Source organism: Mchenga conophoros, linkage group LG6, assembly GCF_057382185.1.
Source record: "Mchenga conophoros isolate Kocher_MC1m ecotype Shallow Benthic linkage group LG6, M_conophoros_male_GT1.1, whole genome shotgun sequence".
In the NCBI taxonomy this organism is placed as follows: domain Eukaryota; kingdom Metazoa; phylum Chordata; class Actinopteri; order Cichliformes; family Cichlidae; genus Mchenga; species Mchenga conophoros.
In genome coordinates, this window is record NC_140531.1 from 33,985,129 (window position 1) to 34,006,765 (window position 21,637).

The following is a 21,637-nucleotide window of genomic DNA, read 5'->3' on the forward strand; positions in this document are numbered from 1 at the left end:
CTGTTTTATTTTTCCATTTTAAGTATTTTACAATACATTTTTGTTTCTGCTGGTTTACAGAGCAGGTTTATTCATTTATTTATTTATAATGTTTATTTTCAGCTTACTTTGTGTTTCAGTTCTTAACTATTACTATAATTTGGGAGGTATTTGGGAGGCGATTTAAGATTAAGTTTAAAAAGTTTATCACTATTATTATATTGTAGCAGTATATTATTATTATTATTATTTTTATTTTATTTATTATTATAAACCTAAAAGATGTTTTACATGGTTTTTTTTTCAAGTTTTTGTCTGAAGTCTAGTTTTTGTTTTCAATCCAGTTACTATTTTTCCCCACACCTAGTGTTTTGTTTTAGTTAAAATTAAAATCATGTTACCAACCACAGCACAGACTCATAAATGATTTGCATTAATGAGTAAAGAGCACAGTAGACCTCAGTGCTTCATATACAAGTCTGTGACTCTCACATTATCTGAAATGAGAGTCACACAAGCGGATAACAGAGGAAAAACAAGAAGCATTTGAACCTGTTCTACCCTTTGGCATTGAGTAAAAGCCACTAAAGACTCTGCTGTTTGCAGAGAGATAAAGTGTGCTTGCTAAGGAGTGAAAGCATAAGTGAAATATTCCACTACGTGTTGAATCGTCAACGGGTGCCTGATTTTTGTGTTTTTCTTTACATAAATACATTTGCATCCTCTTCTGATGCAGAGAAAATTCAAATTAATTAAACCAAGTCTTCCATGTGGAAGGGCAAACTGACCCCTGCTTAATTTATTCTCAATACTCAAATGTGGTTTCAAACATGTGTTTCTTAATTGTTCTTTCGTTTTTGTTCAGCTGGTTTCTGGGATGTTTTTCTTCTCATTCTTTCAGTGTAGTTGTCATCATTTGACATTTCTTAGGTTTAGTTTTTATACAAACCCTCAGAGTTAAGTAGACATCCTTACCAAACACATGCATCAACACTCCCTCGGGCTGGGTGTTCTTGACAAAACAAAAACTGCATTTATATTTTATTTTAGTTAGCTTTATTACATTTCATGTGTTTTAGTGTTATACTTACCTATAGTAGACTTAATAATGACACAAACTCACTGCGGTTTCACCACTTTATTCGTGTCAACACCAACCTCATACATAAGATAATAAAGCCTCAAGAATCAGGCCGTCATACATTCCCATTTTAAACTGCATCAATCATCAAGACATTCACTTAAAAAAAAAGAGACAGAGCATATTATGCCATATTTACCAAATATAAATATTACATTTATAATGATTGCCCTTACGTGACTTAGCAAATTTTTTAAAAGATGTCAGCTTCAACAATAAATGGATACATTTACCCAACTCATCGGGAAGAAAGTAGTAAAAACAAAAAAATAACAAAACTTAGACCAAACTTTTTTAAATGAAATCAATAACAGGATAAAGACAGACAGCCAAACAATCGTATGAAAAGAGAGTGAGCAGGAGTGTGTGTGTTGTGGTGTGTTGTATATGCAGAAACGGAGTGTGAGTCACCAGCAGGACAAACTAACAATATGTCCCTCCACCCGGGTCCTGACCATCCACCTACCACACTGAATGCTGATGAGCTCGTTGCTACGACAACAGGTCAGCCTCAGAGGCCGCAAGGTTATTTGGGGAGTGGGGTGATGTGGCAGGAGTGCGTTTGTGTGTTTGGGGTGACGTGGGGTTACAGCTCTGGATTTAAAAGAAAAAAAAAAAAAGTGGGTGTGGTCTAGGCGGGGATGGGGGTGGCGGTGTGCAGTTGCACTTTTTGTGCAGGCTCAAACATGCAGCTGCTACACGGTCACACTCAGATGTTTTTCTTTTAATCGGAACGACATCTTTGTGTTGTTGTTGTTTTAGTCCAACTCACTATTTTCCATTAGAGCTGGTCTTTCTGTGAACCCCACTCCTGGGACAGATGTTCTGTTTTCAAATAATTCATTCAGCTTTGCGTTTCATCCACAGGAAAAACAAAACAGAACACGGGAACATTAAAATTAAATACTAGTCCCTTTGTTTTAAAGTTATAAGCAGTAATTGGGGGCTTCTTTCCTTTCTGTGTGTGTTGCTAACATGAGGCCATTACTTCCGGCGACCCAGAAACTGATCTCCAAATATTGGTCATTCAGTTTCATGATTAACTTATACAAGGAAGTATAGAGGTCCACCATAAGGACTTTAAGAATTTTGTTTTTTTATGTAACCCTCTGCTGATTGTCAAAGAAAATGGTTCTGCTGAAACAAACAGGCACATGTTTACTCCAGTTTTACATGCATAGCCCCTCTAACAGATTTACAGCTGAGTGTAAGGTCCGGACAGAGAGGTGGTTCAGACTTTCAGCTGTGTTCACCCCTTGGCTCTGCCCTGCGTACAGTATGAAAACCATTAGCAGAACCTTCAAATTTGCTCAAGTTGAGTAATCCGCTGATTCACTATTTAAATCTTTCTTAATGCCCAAAGCTTTACAAATAAATTTGTACTTAAACTACACTGCTGCATAAATGCATCATTGACATTAATCCAGACCTGCTTGGCTCGAGCTCGAGTTTTAGGAGCGTTCAAGATTATAGTCTGTGCCGTACAAAGATTTAAATAAGACACAAACGATCACCTAGAAGGAAAGGGAGCACTTTTAAAGATTTGAAGCCATGTTTAATACTCCAATCTGATGTTCTAATGCTACGATCTATCTACAAAATAATATGAGATGATCAAAATCAGCATAACATTTACAAAGAGTCAAAAGATGTCCTCTGTTGATTAAAAAAAAAAAGAAAAAGTGGGGCAACGGGTGTTACATAAGGGTCACCACACAGTGGAAGGCCAACTTTAACCGGGATTATTTGCTAATGGAGTGAAGCAGTGAGTGGATTAGCGTGAACACATGATTATCTGACGTGTCACATGACCAAAAAACTATTAACTGGAGTTACCAGACATCGTTAATATTGAGGATTCAAACACAAAACGCACAATAAGGCTCACTTAAAGTAGTCTGCTACATCCCGGCTGGATGCAATCAACGTGCAACAGGAGCTATTGTCAGATTAGCACACCAAACATCTGCCCAAATCTCAGAATACATGGCAGCCCACATTTGTCGGATTTTTTTTTTTTTTGTACATCTTGTGGTGTTGTGGCAAATCATTCTGATCATTGCAATCTGCCCACCTCAACTTTGTCAGCGTGTCAAAGTTTAAGTGGTTTTATCTGTATTTTGTCCGCTTGACTTTATTCTCCAAAAAGAAGGGAAGGCAGAGAGGAAGATGATGATGACATAGGTGTCTGTGGGAGAACTGAGACAGAAATGAGCAATTACCCAGCCATACTGACACTTATAGGGCCGCCTTCCTGTGGTTAGATTTTTCAGTATCCACTGTGCTGCCACTGGAGAGCTCAATGGGACAAATTCTGTTTTTGCATCCACCACAATCTGTGGGGGAAAAAAGCACTCTGACGCAGCAGCTCTAAACTGTTTTAAACTAAGTGACAGCACAGCGGGCTTCATATTGTTTAAGAGTTTAAATAGATTCTGAGTAGGGCAGCCTATTAATCAAGAATAATCTTGAAAGGAATGGGTGCGAGGAAAATAAGATGACGAAGACGACAAAGAAGAAACAGCTGATGAAGACGCAGCAATCTCTTAGCGAGGCTAAGCTTCTACCACATTCATGGCACGCTGTTAAAACCCCTCTTCCCAGCCCCCAGAGGCGACTCTACGTCTGATGTAGTCGCCTCTTTGGTGACATAAACACTAATCCCTTATCATGGGATGTAGGCTGCTGCACCCCGAAGCCCCATTTTTTTTGTTTTTTTTTTTTCTTTTATTCCCGTATCACAGCACTCCAAACGGAGCAGATTACTGTAATCTGTGAACACTGGAGCAGACAGATTAGATTAAGCTCATTACACACATAAAATACAGGGAAAAAGGTAAAAAAAAACCCTCTAGTTCACTGGTTAAACACACCTAAGAGTGCGTGGACAAACACACACACGCACCTTCACACACACATATTTTTGGTCATCTGTAGACACCAAAAGCCGGTGCCGAATGTAAAACGTCAAGTCTTCTGGCAGATTACTTCATCAAGAATTGTCACAGGAACGTTGGGAAAAAAACAAAAAAAACCCAAAACAAAATAGAATACCAGCAAAGTCTGTAAAGCCATTCTTTAGAAGCAGTTTCCTGTAGTGTTTGTCTTGTTTAAGTGCAAATGCATCTCCCTCTTTACACATTTGGATGTGTTTTTAATTGCCGTCTGCTTGGCGGCTGCAGCCGTTTGTTAGGTTATTGTGGCAGGTAACTAACCACATATGACACAAGCTAAAGGAACAACTGACTGAATTAGCAGTTTAGCTCATGCAGTTGTTTTGCAGCACTGAATCATGCTAAAGGTACTTATTGTACCCACTGTAGTGTTTGGTATATGAGTGTGTATGAGAGAAAGAGAGAGAGAGAGAGAAAACAGTACTCCAGCCAAGGCTCCACTCCTTATTCTGCTCTCATCCAGTGCGTTTCCTCTTCAGCGATTCCAGCTGGAGCAGAGAGAAGGTGTAAACACACTGAACAAACTGCTTTTATATACACATGACAATTACACAACAGCAAGCCTTACCTCATTCTCAACCATCTTCAACCTGCCCAGTGCATCCTTGGCAGCGTCCTATATAAGGAGAATAAAAAAAATTTTTTCACACTAAAACAAACAAACACACACACACACACACACACACACACACACACACACACACACACACACACACACACACACACACACACACACACACACACACACACACACATGCCTGTCCATACCCTGACCCTGCACTCACCCGGTTTCCTTGGCTGGAGTATTTTTTCACAGACTCAGAAAGTCCTTGAACGAAGCGTTGCAGCACGTTTTCATATTCTGCACATGTGGTGAAGGAAAAAGTGAGTTACATGATTCGTTATCATCATCATCTTAAACAGAATGAATTTTTTGCGAGAAAACAGAAAGAAGTGATGGGGAAACGGTTCATCCCGACCTGGGATTTAGGCTCAGTTTTTGCCATCATACTGATTTTTAGATTTTTTTTCAAATCCCATATTGAGAAATAGTTATGCTGCATTTGTTATTTATGCATTCTTTGTTGTTGTTTTTTTAACATTGTATAGTATTTTGTTCATAAGCTTTTCTGTGAGCAGTGAGTCTGTTCTTCAGCTACAACTGCAAGCCAGTAAGGAAGCACTGCCACCTATGTACTCTTGAGATGGACAGTTATACGGAGACGTCTCGTTACTCAAAGCTAATTCTCTTTTCATCTTCAGCCAGTGAGTCCTGTGTTTGCTTTCCTCAGTAGATTTAGAACAAATAAACCAGTAACCATAAAACAGCTCGTTTCTGCCTGTGCTTTGGGTAAAGTTGCACGCAAGGGCCACTCATGGCCCCTCGATGCAGCAGCCTCCACCACAGGATCTGTGGAGTGGCAGCACAATCACACACATCAAGAGACTGACACAGCAGCAGCAAGGACAGCAAAGCCCACAACTAACCAACTAACCGACCAACCAACCACTCTGAGGGACACTGCCAAATGCAGGTAGAGTTTCTCTGAGATGCAGAGACAGTGACAGCAGCAGGAAACCTTAAATAATCCTTAATAATAAAACAACTTTTACTTTCTCCGCAGAGGGGATCCTCAATTTATGACTTGAGTGCCAATTTGATGCATCTATCAGACTGAATTACTGCAAAAATTAAAGCTGCCACAAAACCTGCCTGACAAAAAAGAAGATGCAGAGATGTTGTTGCATCCATAACCCGATGTTCATCAATGTAATAATTTAAAAGTTAGATTTGGAGTTTTGCAAGATCAATTCTGAAGTGCACAGGGTGCTGCTCAGATTCAGCCAAATGCTGCAAAACTGATCCGACTTCACTTCACAGTGCAAACGAATAATGAAACGCAAGGCAAAAAAAATAATGGGACAGTCTAACCTAAAGGAGCTTTTCAGTTATTAAATAGTTTGTGAATGCAAAGACTCACAAAAAAGCAGCAACTGAATCTGAATCTAATATCTAATATTGTGGTATACAGAGCAGAAATGACAAAAACTGTTCCATTTAGCTGAAACAATTCTAGGCTGTAGTGGTGATCCCAGTGATGGACTTGTGATGGAGCTGTGTGCTGCTATCAGCCAGTACTTTGAGGACCTGGACTGCTCTACATAGATGCTGTTGACGAAAGACTTTCCTGTCTCGGTCAAGTTGTTCCAAAACGGAGTCAGGCTAAGATTTTAGGGAGGGGTAAAAGCACATGTTCAAAAGTAAGAGATGTGTGTGTTACCTGTGAGCATGGCAGGAGAGGCTCGTTCCAGCTGTGCTTTCTGCCACTGCAGTCGGTGTGTGACCTCTTGGTGCTGATGGATGAGGTCAGACGGGGTTTCCCGCTTGTTCTTTCTGTACTCTGTAATCTGAGAGACAAGCGTAATGAGTGACGAGACCTTGGCGCCTTCGGGCCATTGTAAGCATCAGTGAAGTGCACGTTGTGGGTCGACTCGGGCCGCATGAACACGCAGTACTACCTTCCTCTCCAGCCGCTCCTTGTCGTAGTTGAGGAGGCTGAAGCTGTGGAGTTTGTACTGTGGAGGGGAGCTGCTGGAGTGACCGCTCCTGCTGCTCGCCTCGTGTTTCGGTTTAGACCGAGGAGATGCAGGCTGATCAGAGCTGCTTCTGCCGTTTCCTCCATGTCTCGGTTTGGACTGAGGAGATGGAGCCTAAACAAGCAGACCAGAGCATTTCTTAGATTTCTTGGGCAACTGACTCATTTTCACCCAGGTTTATGAAAATCAGGTTATTTGACTTGTGCATTGCTAGTTTTTGTAATGCCTACCTTTATTTACCCGTAATCTGACTAGCAGGCTGGTTTACACACAACAAGTTTGCAGTCCAAACACATCTAAAAGGTACTGGCCGCACTTAATGTGAGTGAAAAGCCTGCAGTCTGCTACGATGTGAGCAATGCTTTTTGCTTCTTCTGGCTACTGACAGTGGGAAAGACTAAAAGCTGGTACAGCTACTGGACTGACGATTTGCTTTCCAGCACGCTCAGAGTGTTTAAATTCAAATCTTTGTCACTATTCTGTTTCAACTTTGTTTGTAATTGTTCGTGAAATAGATTGCAGTTTAAACCATGGGTAAGAATATATGTGTAGATGCAAAACATCAATAAATAAGCATCATTTATTTAAAACTGCTTTTCACAGATAAGTGGTAGCAAGGCAGTGTACTCAAATAAAATAGAATAAACATTAATTGTCCTAAAAAAAAATAAAAAAAACGATACAGAATGAATTAAAATCAGTAAAGAAGCCTGGCTGACTAAAAAAAAGTCAGTAAGCATCAGTAAGACACCCAAACACGAAGAAGGAAAAAAGATGCCTAAAGCCGAGAGTTTGAGTGAGTTTTAAAGCAAGGCTGTTTGTCATTTCTATTCAAATGCAGCATATACTTTACAAAAAGCACACGAATGTATTAACACTCAAGTCAGGCCTCATTGAATCATCGCAGCAGAAGATGACACAATGAGCTAATGTAATTACAACAGCGCCAGTCGCACCTCAAACAACCTGGTTGAAAAAAATTACGCAAGTAAAACAACTAATAACAAAAAGCAATAATTTGAGGAAAGTACATGCTTCTTGTTTGTTTTCCTTCTTTTGTGGAGCCATGTTTAATAAACTACTTCCATCACAGCCATTTTTTCCCTATTTTGTGCTTTTCAAATATATTTCTTGCATTTCCACTCCATGTATCTGCTGCATTTATGTGATCATGCATCCTGGCTTCTGTAATTCTACCCAGGCAGCTCTATGACTTGAACTGCATAGAACGGTCTATATTTTGAAAGAATCCAATTTTCAGTTTTTTTTTTCCATGTGAGAAAGTAAAACTGTGATTCTTTTGAAACTGTCTGAAATTCACGTGTGAAAACTGTTTCTCAGAAAGCAGCGAAACACGACAATTGTTCCGATAAAGATATCGCTGTAGTCTCCATTTTTCCTGAAAGGTTATAACGGTGTTTCCACTCATTGACTAAACATTATGCAGCAGTATGGATTCAAGAGTTTGCCAGTTTCTCCTGTGCCAAAGAACCACTAGCACTTGAGTTCATAAAGTAATTGCGTGAAGAATAAAGAGAACTCGCGAAGACGCTAAAATCTTGTACACTCTAAGACTTAAAATCGCTGCGTGAAGTGGGATGTTACTGGTAGATCACCAGTTTTAAAATAGATGTGGTTTCAGACACTATTTGATCAGCCACCAAACACTTTGTTTATACTGGCTGACTTCACACTTCTGCTCTGACACATATGAACATCCAGTTTGTGAGGCAGCACTTTGGCTCAGTGTTTTGCACAGTTTGCATCACACATGGAAGTCTTGTGTACGTCCCTGCTTGAGCTGGACGTGTTTCAGTCCAAAGACAAAGGCGGGTCAGTTTAATTGATAACACTACTCACCCGTTCCTTTTGTTTCTCTGTCGGCGTGGAGACTGGTTCGAGAGTCAGCCACTTCTCCTTCACTGGATGCAACTCGACGCCTGACAGAGGCTCTCTGATCTTCACCCTCACCTCCAGCTTTCCGCCTGTAGTTTTACGTCCATCCATCACCTACAAAAAACAAACGCGCGCAGTTAAACCGCCTCTGAACATGTGTGGGTGCGCGCACGCGTAATCAACACTCACCTCTAAGATCTCTCTGATTTCACAGTGATTTTCTAGACCTTCTAGCTTCAGCTGAGCAGTTCCCAGTACTTTGTCATTCTTAAACAGGCCTCTGTAAACACAGCAGAGAATACAATTTACAGAAGCTACAACGAGGGGAAAAAAAACAAACAAAACACACCGATATGGAAGCATATTCTCTTTTTTTCTACTGAAGCTGCTGCGTTTTACCCCTTGTGGATGATTTCAAACTTGATTCCCTTGGATTGTATGACTCGTTTAAAGGCCCTGTGGCCGCGGTTGATGTTGAGTCTGAAAGTCTCTTTAAACTCTGGACTGCTGGTGTTCTTTACTGTGTTGGTTTTGTCCCTCTGAGCCTCCTCCTACACACACACAGAATTCATTAACGCACATATGTAAATACACGGACTGAAACGTCCACAGCGAGTGAATGTGAAAGATTCTCACCGCGCTGGGAAAAGGAAACTCAAATTTTACACTGGCATCCAGATCATTAGCAGAGACACCTGTGGAGAGAGAGAAGCTAGGTGTCAGTGCACAGCGATCTGACAGATTACTGCCTGGTAATTTCAAAGATGGGGATGACTTCAATACCAGAGGGAGCTGGGAGGTTGATGCCTCGGGTGACGTACAGTATCAGGTCATTGAGTGTCAGGTTGGGGTTGATCCTGCGGAGCAAAACAACAACAACAAACAAACAAACATAAAAAACACCATTCAGAAACAGCTTCAAAAGTCAGCATCAGTCAGCATCACGGAGAGGCAAACAATTAACTGATGAATGAGTCACCGCCACAGTCGCTTAGCTGTTAGCTCCGTATGACACTGGAGCAGAGGCAGAGTGAGTCACAATGAGTCACTCTGAGTCATCCATCAATCCAGTCAGGAAAAGCACTACCTTTAATGTTCAATCATTTGCTTTCAAAATTAAACAGCTCATGTACGAGTAGAAAATTAAATATAAAGGACAATCCTCATAGAGTCAAAACATCTTGATTATAACGTTTTAAAAAATACACAATAAAAGTGACAGTTTGATGAACCGCGGCTTAATTGACTGACTGACAGATTTTCCTTTTTCTGCAGGCACTGACATAATGCCACAAGATGAGTAACAAAAAGTTATACAGATGATTAGCAGTCTTTATCATAGGCGTCCTCTGGATGGATGAATTACATTAATTAACATCATGTTGGCCATTATACTGCAGGCTGATTTGTATTAGGTTTTTAAGGCAGATGTATTTGTCATTTGTCAAATACATCTGCCTTAAAAATTAATTAAAAACATGGCTTAAATCAACCATTTAAAAAAAATAACCAAAACACAAATTATATAATCTAACGAATCTAATCCGACTACAGAGCTGGTTAGTTTTTTCTTTTCTAATTTTGATAACGCTGTTGAAGTGACTTGATCTCCAGTCAGGATGTTACTAAGATATAAACTGATCTGAAAATTTGATAGTTAAGTAAAATAAGGATAATGTTGACAGAGCGCAGCAGAACTATGACTAGAAGAAAAATCAGGTAACGTTTGGCCGGAGGAGACCACGAAAGATTTACAGAAATCCTTCTGGACCAAAGTGATGGACCAACAGACAAACTGAGCGACTTGCGATGGTGTTTATTATGAATGAATCTGTATTCTGAATGTTTGCTACTGACTTGATAGAGTTGAAGGTTCTCTCCTCGGTGCGGCACTTGGGGACTGGATGACCCTTTGTGTAGGCGCTCTTTAGAATCTCTATGTACTTCATGGTCTCCTCAAGTAACTTCTCAGACCTGGGTGAGAGACAGAGTCATGATTTTTAGATCTGTGTGACAAAAAACATTTTTCTTTTAGTTTGATTTTGTCATTTTTATGCATTTTCGTGTCTACACGTCTACACACATCTTGGTCTCGCCTGGTACTGAAATACAACAAGTTTAATAACTGCACAGCTGAACAGCTCTATTTCCTGAGACAAACACATATATCACTGCATTTGAAAATCCGCGATTACAAAACACTCTGTGCATCATCTGTAAAAATAAATCCTAATTTTCTAGGACAGGACAAGATTTTTCAAACCATGCCAGAAAAATGAGGAAGCAGGACAAACCCTCTGAAGATAAGAAAAAGTTTTAAAGTACAATTCTCAAAGGTTAAATGTCAAAATATTTGAAGAAAACTACAAATATTATAAAGAGGTACATCATATATAAAGATAGCTAAAATCACTGTGTGCATGCTGACAATATAATTAAGAATTACAGAAGTTCTCAGTTAGATTTATTACAGACATTCATTAAAATGAAAAAAAAAAACTACATTAATCTGAGTCATAAAACCCTTTCTCTGTATTTCAGATTTTATTGAAATTTTGTGAAAAGGTGAATTTATACTTAATGTGATCACAACCAGATCTGTTCTAGAAGTTGGTGTTGATGCCTTTGAGGTAAACAGTGATCTTTTCAATGTTAAGCTCCAACATGACTGCAAAAAAAAAAAATCCCACGGTTATAAAACTAAAACAAAAAAAAGTTTCTTACTTTAAAGCCTCGGCCACGTTTCCCGTGTTTGTGAATTGCTGGGAGAGGCCCAGACATTTCTGTTCATGGAGAGAGAACAAAAGAGGGCGTGTTGTGTGTGTGAGAGAGAGAACATACCGTAGGCGAGGACAACAAAATAAAGAACAACTGTTATTTGTCTGTTTAAGAATCACAATCACAATATGTATGAACATTTCGTAACTAATAACCGTAACTAACACATGACATTAACATCAGTATGTAAGGTGGATGTCAAGAAGGTGCTTTTTCAGATAAAATGTAGCATAAAGATGAGGGAAAGGTGCATCTTAACCTCGTACTGCTTTTTCAAGTGATCCATGAGGTTATGGTACTGCTCACTCGTGGTACGAGAAGAAGGAGAGGTACGGGAACGAGCCAGGGTGTAGTCTTCTTCACTTACTGGAAGACTGGGAATCTGTTGTAAAGGAGAAATAGAAACAAACAAATAATAATAAAGACAATTAGAAAGTTACCAGGACCCATTCAAATACAAATGTAACTGATTTAATACAAATATTCTGTTATGAGTTACAACACAGCTTTGAAAACCGCATGTCCAACTTGGATCGAACTCTAATCAGCTGTTACTTCGTTTCCTGTCTGTCTGTTTTTACACTTGTGTGACAAACAAACAGAAGCACAAGCATAATATTCTTGGTTAACACATGAGGGGACACACTGAGAAATAAACAAGTTATAGTGAGTTATATGCAGAGAAGTCAAATAAAAGTGAGGCAAAAATAAATCAAAATCTTATGGGACAACTGGCACAGATATGAAATATGAATAGTGTAATGATGCTGAAAATATGCGTGCGCGCACACACACACAGAGGCGTGCGCGCACACACACACACACACACACACACACAGAGGCGTGCGCACACACACACACACACACACACACACACACACACACAGGCGTGCGCACACACAGGCGTGCGCACACACACACACACACACACACACACACACACACACACACACAGGAGGTGAGACCAGGTGTTTTGATTTCACCCCGTGTTTCCTTCCTATCATCTTCTATTTCCGTCACATTGTGTTAACACACCTCACACATTCAGCTCCTGCTGCCGTGACAACCTGTATAGCAGCAAACACACACACACACACACACACACACACACACACACACACACAACTCGTTTAATATAAATTATTTTAGCATGATACAACCAGTCTGTGTATTATTTCAGGTTTTTAGTAAATTTTTCCTGTTTACTTGTAGCTGAGGTATGCACAGTGACGCGCCCAGTGGACATGCCAAACTAAAAAGGGAAGAGCACCTGCAAGCTAACCAACCAGCAAACAAAGAAGCGCACACAAAGCCAACTTTAACAGAGGTGTGAGACAGAGTTTCTTCATCAAGTGTTAAGACAGGCCTGCGTTTCCATTCACTGTGAGATAATTGGTGTTTTTAAAGAATATAAATGTGCAGTATTTTCTTTCCCAGCAGAGACATGGAACCACAAGCTGGGTATGGAGGCAAAATGTTGGCGAGTTGAAAAGACGCATGTAACTACAGGCAAAAACTGACTTTTCAAGCTATGTGATTAGTGTGTGCTTAGTCAAGTTCACGCCAGAAGGTTATGCTGTAGGGCAGCGGTCCCCAACCCCCGGGCCTCGGACTGGTACCGGTCCGTGAGTCATTTGGTACCAGGCCGCGAGAGTTGAGGCTCAGGTGTGAAATGTATAGTTTTCAGGGTTTTTATCGGTTTTCAGCGTTATTTTGTTATCGTTTTTATCGTTAACTCGATTTTCCTGGGTCTTTTCACGTGTGTTATGAATAAATCTTATTTTTTCGGTACCGGTACTAGTTTTATTTTGTTGTATTTATCCGCGACACCTTAAAGGCCGGTCCATGAAAATATTGTCGGGCATAAACCGGTCCGTGGCGCAAAAAAGGTTGGGGACCGCTGCTGTAGGGTACAGGTAAACCACATGAACAAAAAAATGTTTTAAATTAAAAAAGAATAAATTAAAAAACATTTTCCCCCAATGCTGCCACTATATTGTCACATCCCAGCCAGTAAAATGAGCTATGAGAGCCTTTTCCAAATACGTGTAAATATGCCATTTATTGTGAGTGCCCATCATATTCAAGCTTATGAAACAGGTTGTTATGAGTCATCTGCTTGTTGTAAAACTAATCAGAATGGCTGTGCAGCTTTTTGTGTTGACTAGTTGAGAGTTTCTGTGAGGTTTGATGAGGCTATGTGGTATATGCAGGTTACATGACCATCAAAGCCTGACAAACTACAGATGTCTCACAGTCAACATGACTCTTATTTCCCAGTGTGGCTCTAGTGAAACTAAATTTGACACCCTTGATCAAGATTATCCTGAGTATTACCGATCCACCTCCTATTCAGGGTCGTGGGGGTGCTGGAACCTATCCTAGCTACCGTAGGGCAAGCAGTGATTACTAATATATAGAAAATGTATTTATAACCTTGGTGATGTCAACTGGCAGGCCAGACTTTGCAGCAGTGATCATGGCGTCCAGTCCTTTGGCATGTCTGAGGTGCTGTGCTGCTCCTGTCATGTCCTACAAACGCAGCAACAGATGCATCAATGAAAAATACAACAAAGGTTTGGAATTCCAATAACATCAAAGGCAGCTGTGCTAAAAACATCTGCATAACTGTAAAGATGGCACTGTATGCATCTAAAACAAAAACAAAGAAAATAAGCTGGGAAGTCAAAAGATTACCTTCATATTTTTGGAGCGCAGTGCCGCACGCATGAAAGCTTGTCGCCTTAGCAACAGGAAATCCAATTGCTGCTGGGCTACAAGGATAATTAAGACAAAAATAAGCGAAACTTACTGTATACCACGTTCACACCGTTAGAAAAAGTTTATTTCAGCTTATCTGTGACTCACTTCTTGACCACACATTGTTTATGTCACATATTGGGTTGAACAGTGTGTGGTGCTGAATCAGATACAGGTCTGATTCTCTTCGCAGTCTGAACAGTAAAAATTGATTCATCACTTGCTTGAAATAAGTGTCATTTTTACATCCTGAACTTTTTGGATGAAATTTGTTTTACTGAAGCCATTTGCATCACGATCCACTCCTGGCTCCAGCTGCATACACCTCTGTAAAGACTTAGCAGCCACTGCAGTACAAAAAACCAAAAGTGAAGTGTTGTCTCGCTTTACCCTCGTCTTCTTTGTCCAGTCGCAAGTTTGCTGACTTCTACTGCACACAGACAAAAGTGTAAACACTGACTCAGGTGTCCTCCATGTTTACTGCTTGGCAACAGCAAAATTAGTGCCCTCGTCTTCTTTTGCACATGCAGGTAAGTTCAGGACTGAGACCAGGTCACAATGAAATCTGATATTGCTCAGTCACTTTTTTCATATAGCGCCTTTTGTGAGAGCGAGAACGGTGAGCATAAATGGGCCATAAGGTTTGCAGTATGACAACACTTCAGTGTTGTGTAACACTCAAACATCGCGCATGACACATGCACATGCCCCTCTTACACACACCCACATTTGAAACTCACCTTTAGCTCCCAGTTTCAGAGTTGAGGAGCCTGCAGGAGCCTGAGGAGCTGGAGACTTTGCTTTCTGGACAGGTGGACGCACCACAGCCTGCAGAGGTTAGGATCAATAGCAAATGAAATGAACACAAGAACAGATTTCAAGGTCACAAAATACAGCTTAATACATCTGTGAGTTTGTGTGTGAATAAACTGATTTACCTTAAAGCGTTTGTGTAAATTATTACGGCTATTAATAAACTTGTTAACAAGCCCAAAAATGATGCAATAGGCAGAAGGTGCAGTTGAGAAAACAATGACTGAATAATCTGCCATAGAAGTTGCAGAAGCTATTATGGGAGACAATAAAGCTTTTTTTTTTGGCTTGGTGCAAAAACAATCAGATTTCTTGGCTGCAAAAAACACAATTTGGCCATTTGGCAGTCCCTGAATTTGTTTTTTCCCCCCATTCTTCTTTTTACCTTGGCAGCTTCTTCGTGCCCATCCTCTTCCTCATCTTCTGCGTCTGCATCCTGGTTTGCTATTTTCATTGCTGTTTCCAGGACACCCATGAAGTTCTGCTGACCACCCTCTGTGCCCTGAAGCGGTGGACAACCTGGAGCAAATAACAAAAATCACGCACACACACACACACACACACACACATGAAGAAGCCTTACACATCAACTCAAGACATCAAAATCTCAAGACACACATGAACTCAAAACTTACCTGGTGGCACGGGTAGATCAGATAAGTTAACAGGTCGGCCAGCTTTGTGAGCTTTGATGGCGTCCTGATATTGCTGTTAAGAGTGAACATTAAGTAATTAATATTACTCAAGTTTTGCAAGACATATACATATATATATATATATATACACATATATACATATACATATATATATATACATATATACATATACATATGTATATATATATGTATATATATATATGTATATATGTGTATATATATACACATATATACATATACATATATATATATACATATATACATATACATATGTATATATATATGTATATATATATATGTATATATGTGTATATATATACACATATATACACACATATATATATATATACACACACATATATATATATATATATATATATATATATATATATATATATATATATATATATATATATATATATATATATATATATATATATACACACATATATATATATGTGTATATTTTTTAAAAACTAATTCCTCGGTTTTGTGCTTGGATTGGAATGGAAATGGTTTTGTGTGCTTTCATATGTTAGATTTCAATATATATATATATATATATATATATATATATATATATATATATATATATATATATACATACATACATACATACATACATACATACATACATACATACATACATACATACATACATACATACATACATACATATATATATATATATATATATATATATTGAAATCTAACATATGAAAGCACACAAAACCATTTCCATTCCAATCCAAGCACAAAACCGAGGAATTAGTTTTTAAAAAAAAAGAAGCTGTAACAGCTAAAAATGTTTTAATATCTTGTTTCTTTTAGTTTCACTGAGCATAGAGTTTATTTGGAAAAAACAAGCAAACACATGTGCCACAATATTTGTGTTGTGTACCTTCATAATGCGCTGATGCATCCGGGCCTTGCGATCGTCCCCTTTGCTCTTAGCTCCCTCTGCTGCTGACTTGTATATATCCAACCTCTGCTGCAGGGCTTCAGCCAAACTTTTGGGAGCAGGCAGATCTTCAGAAGGCACAAACACACAGTAACGTACATTATTATTTTAACATGACTTTTTTTATTTAAAATCACTTCATCACACTTTTTGGTTAAAGTGAAGGACTGGGACTCCTGGAATCTTACCCGCAGTGGCCACCTGGGAGGGCGCAGGAGCAGCAGGAGCAGCAGGGGGGTCAGGTTTAGAAGAAGACTGAGGAAGCGCACTTTGCTCTGTTATTACGTCTCCTGCAGACGGTGGAGAAGTGGACACAGGTTATGATTGTAACTAATTATGAAGTACACATTAAACCCCGTTTGAACATGATTATCAAATCCAAGACCGTTTTTTGGTACAATATAGAGGCCGTGGCCGAGAAGTTTCTGGACCAAAAAATATACGATTGAACTTTATCCAAAGACTTGATGATGTAACTCTTGCTCTCAAGTATTACAGTGAAACAGATTTTTTTAATATACAGTCCTTAATCATCAGAGTTGTTTTTATAGTTTTTGTTGTGAATTAGTCTCTGAAACTCTTTTACATCTCCACTACTTGGAAAGCACTTTGCAGCTGAATAAATATAAAAATGTTTTAAATGATGCTTGTGTGATTGGCGCTAATGTTCTTACAGTTTCTCAATTTTTACTGTGCCTCAACAAGACCAGCCAGAGAACAAGCAACATCTGAGTGAGACTCTGGCACATGTGCAGAAACAAATATGTGACATGAACATACATAACATAACTCAATTAAGTACAGATGACGTGTGTTAGAGTGGAGCTTATAAACTGGACGTTTTTTAAGCAAAATTATTTTATTTAAATGGGCATTAATTTAATTTTATTAAAGGAAACTGTTAGCACTATAGTGAGTGCATGAATGAGCATTTAAAACTAACATTCTCCTTTAACCACTGACCAGGTGGAGGAGGCAGTGAGCTCAGGTCTACTGGTTCGCCCCGGTCCAGTGCCTCCAGTATCACATCGAAGTTCTGCATAAATCAAGAGCAGCGTTGTTAAAACAAACTATGAAAAATCCTCACACTACAACCACACACACACTCTTACTCCAAAGCCCTGGCTGACATCAGCTGTGTTACCTTGGCAGTGAGGTAGTGCTGTTTGGCCTGGTCAATGTTGCCGCTCTGTTTGGCGTGTATGGCAGCCATCTTATAATCCCTCTGTCTGGTCAACACTGCCTGTTTCGCCTCTGCGTGAAGAAGACATAGTCATGTGAGGGCGAGCATTACAGTAACATTTAGTTAGCAGACACGCTACTTGTCAGAGCAGCATAAATTATAATGTATGTTGTCAGTTAAGCGTCCATCGATCTCTTTAACCGCTTATCAAAATAAGGGTCATGGAAGAGCTAAAACCTATCCCAGCTGCTACAGGACTGAGAGGTAGAGTAGTGCACTCACAGGGCTAACTCGAAGAGATAGACAACACACTGTCATCCACACCTACAGCCAGTTTAGAGTCACTCATTAACTAAGCATGTACTGTATGTCTGACGGTGTTAGCAAGGAGACAAAAGCATTCATGCAAACTGCGCGAAGAAAAGCCACTGACCAGGGGATCTGAACCAAGAACCGTTTTGCTGTGAGATCACATTGTGAGGCATTTATTAAAAAGGTGTCGTCGATAACAGAAGCTAGAGAAAATGTACTGTCTGATCAGAAGTGAAAAAAATCCCACATGTATTTTAATCTTAATAAAGGAAAGAAAGCTTCTCTCAAACTGAAACAGAAGTAAAGATCTGCAGAAGGAAAGAAAAACAACGCAAATTAATCTTTTATGCAATGTTGTTTAGTGCAGTTATTTAAATGACCAAATATTATTCAATTCTTTTGAGTACGATGCTAATCTGATTAACTTGCACTATGACCGTGTATTTACTTTTATACTCTTCTAATAAACAGTATAATTCACATAATGTGTTTACCTGAGTGATGAGCATTAGGCTGGCTGGGTGTGAGGGGAGAGATGGCAGGTGTTTCCGGAGTCATGGCAGCAGCTTGCTTTTGGGGAGGGATCAAACGCGTTGGCTTAGTGTTCAGAGGTGTCGGGTCAGCTTCCCTCAGAGGTTTCTGATTGGTGGGAGGGGGAGGGACCAGCACAGGCTTGGGCACCTCTCGTTCTTTAACCACTTCAGGCTGGGCTGGGGAATCCGACTTTCCGCCGAGAGCAACAGGTGGAGGCATCTCTTCTTCATTGACTGGTTTTCCTTTCTTGGCAGATGTTAGCATGGACTGTAGAGTCTAAGGTGGAAGAAAAAAACCCATAAACATAAAGCTTGATCTGAGCAGTAAATGAAAACTTGAAGACTCTAAATAAAGACAAAAGTATGTACACAAGACTTCACATCCTATAAGATGCGTTTCTGCCTATTTGCTTTACCTTCAGCCCGCGTTCATATCTTCGAACTTTGCTAGTCTCGCCTGCAGCCTTGGCGTTGGAAATGGCAGTCTGATACATTTCAATACGCTCGAGGAGCCGTGACTCCAACCCAGTTGCACCACTGGGAGCAGCAGGAGGTGAGGGGTGTGAGGCGACACTAGTTTTAAGAGCTGTTGGTGTAGCGGCAGGTGGAGTTGGAGCAGGAGTATGCTCCTCATCATCCTCCAAAACATCATTCAGTTCTGCCTATGTGCAGAAAGGAAAATGTCAGTTAACTGTTTAGTCCCTGAAACGCTTACGTTTGTGTCTGTTTGTGTCCATTACCAACAGATCTTCATCATCCAAATCATCGTCCCCCATGTCGTCATCATCTATATCTTTCATACACAGAGCTGCCATTCGCTCAATTTCAGCCATGGGAACAGGAGCTGAACAGAAGAGGCAAACATATGAACATAATGTCAACTGCTCTTTGTGATATAAGGAAAAGGTCAGTTTAAACATTAGCACATGAATGAGAAAGAAAGAAGGCTTAATGTGCCAGAAGTGTGTCATCCTCACCTCTCCCATCACCTTTCTTCCCTTGTGCTCTTCCTTCCTTCCTTCCTCCCACCAGATTGAGCAACTCTGCCTCCAGCTCATCATCATTTCCCTCATCATCCATGCCGCCATCCGGAGACAGGTCAAGGAGCAGCCCCATCTGTGACACAGACAGACAGATAGGAGAAACGGCTTCAGAGTCCTGCCTGCTTGCCACACGTAAAGTTTACAGTTATCAGACAGGGAGGGTAATTACCTGTTTGGCTCGGGCCGCCCCTTGACCCCGAGGAGGTGGGTTGCGACTGCGACTCATTGACTTTTAATACCTAAAAGTGAACGCACAAACAGGATGACAGTAAATTACCCCAAAAGGGAAACCAATAGATATAGAATAAAGTTAAAACAAGTACAACTCTGACTCCTTGGAGTAAAATATACATAAATAATGATTACTTAGTACACCTGAGTCGGTACACTTCACTATCAGCCTCAAGGGCAATGTGGCGTAATAAATCAAACAACTTCTATGATCTAATATGCAGTTAGCTTCTATATTTATGTCAGCTAATAGCTAGACCCACAGCTTCACACGGGCTGTTTACCTGCTTAGATTAACGGAGTTAAACGTTAGCGTTACAGCCACACGGGTCGACGGTTAAAATCGGATCCAAATGAGGAACAGCAGACCAGATCTACCGTGACAGATATATTTCTGCCTTCTTTTCGAGTTCCCAAAACAAGATTCGCAGACAGTGGAATTTACTTCCTATATTGCGTCTCCAATAGCAACGAGCATTGCACTTTACGGCTAGACCAGAGCCGTTGAATGGAGAGTCACGTCTCACGTGATTCATTCAGGGCAAATCGATCCCGGAAGTGCTTAGGGAGTGTGATTGCAGAGCGAAAAAGTGTTTTTGTGTTTGTTGTTGTTGTTTTTTGTAATTAGGCATCAAGAAATGCATCATTATGTAATAGTGTGTATACCTCGATGAGGTACATCCATTAACATCTTTGTATATTTATTTATAACTCAAATATTCTAGGATTCATTTGAACTGGAAGCCTTATTTGCTTACTCAACATATTTTAAAACTGTTGAATTGTTGTTCATGTGTTGTTTAACAGCATGCTAATCAGAAAGAGTCTAAACCAAATATATTACTATATGTTGATGGAACAAAATAAATATTTAAAAGTTAATTATTTCCTACCTGCCACGTTTTCTTCATTGTCCTTTCAGAATTTATCATAAATTTATGTTATTTAAGAAAAGGTTATGAAGGATGACATTATAACAATTCACTGCACTAGCATGAGCGTTAGTCTGCTTTCTTTGTAAATACATAGCACACTTGATAATAATAATAATAATAATAATAATATACTGCTATTTGTTCTTTTGCATGACATAGGCAGAAACCTTTCTGTTGTGTATGTAAAAACAATCTGCTACTAAATTAGAACATCAATACTGGGAAGGTTACATTAAAACAAGTTACTGTGTATCATGTATCCCTGTATACATCCTTGTGCTGCTCACTCAGAGATCAGATTATAAATTACATCTACAGTCATCCCAGTGGCATCCTACTATCTTTCTTATTGCTGCTTACAAGTATTTCTTTTTTCAAGCTAATGTTTAAAAGTGAATATGTGATTATTTATGTATGTATTTTGGTAATAACTCTTAATTCTTATCATTGTAGTTTTTATGGCTATATTTGGATAGCTTTATCTAACTTGTTATCTTTATGTACGTCAGAGCTGATTCACTGATGGAGGAGTTTTGTGGAACAAGAGCAGAGTAACACCAGCAGCAAACTGTCTACCACAGATAGAGATGAGTCACTTTAACCTGAGAAATTAGATAGGGAGAAAACATAGCATCAAAGAACCACTGATATTATTGTAATGGTCCTCTAACCTCAAAGTGCCTATCAACAGCCAAAATGGGAAGCATATGAGCCAATCAGAGAAGAGCTTTCGGACAGTTTGAGCTGCGTGTTGGTATACATGTACTCAATATTGTTTCTCTTGCATCCATGAGGGGAATTAGCATGATGTTTGCTCAACACTTTGTGGGAGGAGCTAGATGTTAACCACGTTGATGCTCTGGC

General features: G+C 39.6%; 1 protein-coding gene across 1 annotated transcript; it reads right to left on the reverse strand.

Annotated features, from left to right (window-relative positions):
- Window positions 1-1,102: 1,102 nt before the first annotated feature.
- Window positions 1,103-20,315, reverse strand: cc2d1a (coiled-coil and C2 domain containing 1A). The gene is made up of 28 exons (XM_085277631.1): window positions 20,123-20,315; window positions 19,777-19,846; window positions 19,542-19,680; window positions 19,305-19,408; window positions 18,981-19,226; window positions 18,526-18,841; window positions 17,681-17,790; window positions 17,500-17,572; window positions 16,725-16,826; window positions 16,477-16,604; window positions 15,555-15,627; window positions 15,305-15,438; window positions 14,847-14,934; window positions 14,044-14,120; window positions 13,783-13,878; window positions 11,606-11,728; window positions 11,293-11,351; window positions 10,426-10,542; window positions 9,352-9,425; window positions 9,205-9,263; window positions 8,968-9,119; window positions 8,758-8,848; window positions 8,533-8,682; window positions 6,595-6,786; window positions 6,357-6,483; window positions 4,860-4,936; window positions 4,643-4,690; window positions 1,103-4,562 (listed from the first exon to the last, which is right to left on the reverse strand). Exons 2-28 carry the CDS (start codon window positions 19,831-19,833, stop codon window positions 4,530-4,532), a joined length of 3,045 nt encoding a protein of 1,014 aa, XP_085133757.1. The 5' UTR covers window positions 19,834-19,846; window positions 20,123-20,315; the 3' UTR covers window positions 1,103-4,529.
- Window positions 20,316-21,637: the final 1,322 nt, after the last annotated feature.

Excerpts from the sequence above, each read along its gene's own strand:
- cc2d1a (XM_085277631.1), bottom strand. The coding sequence starts at position 19,833 with ATGAGTCGCAGTCGCAACCCACCTCCTCGGGGTCAAGGGGCGGCCCGA. Across the intron at positions 19,227-19,304 it reads TGGATGATGAAGATCTGTTG|GCAGAACTGAATGATGTTTT; the intron begins GTAATGGACACA and ends TTCTGCACATAG. Across the intron at positions 15,439-15,554 it reads TGATCTACCCGTGCCACCAG|GTTGTCCACCGCTTCAGGGC; the intron begins GTAAGTTTTGAG and ends TATTTGCTCCAG.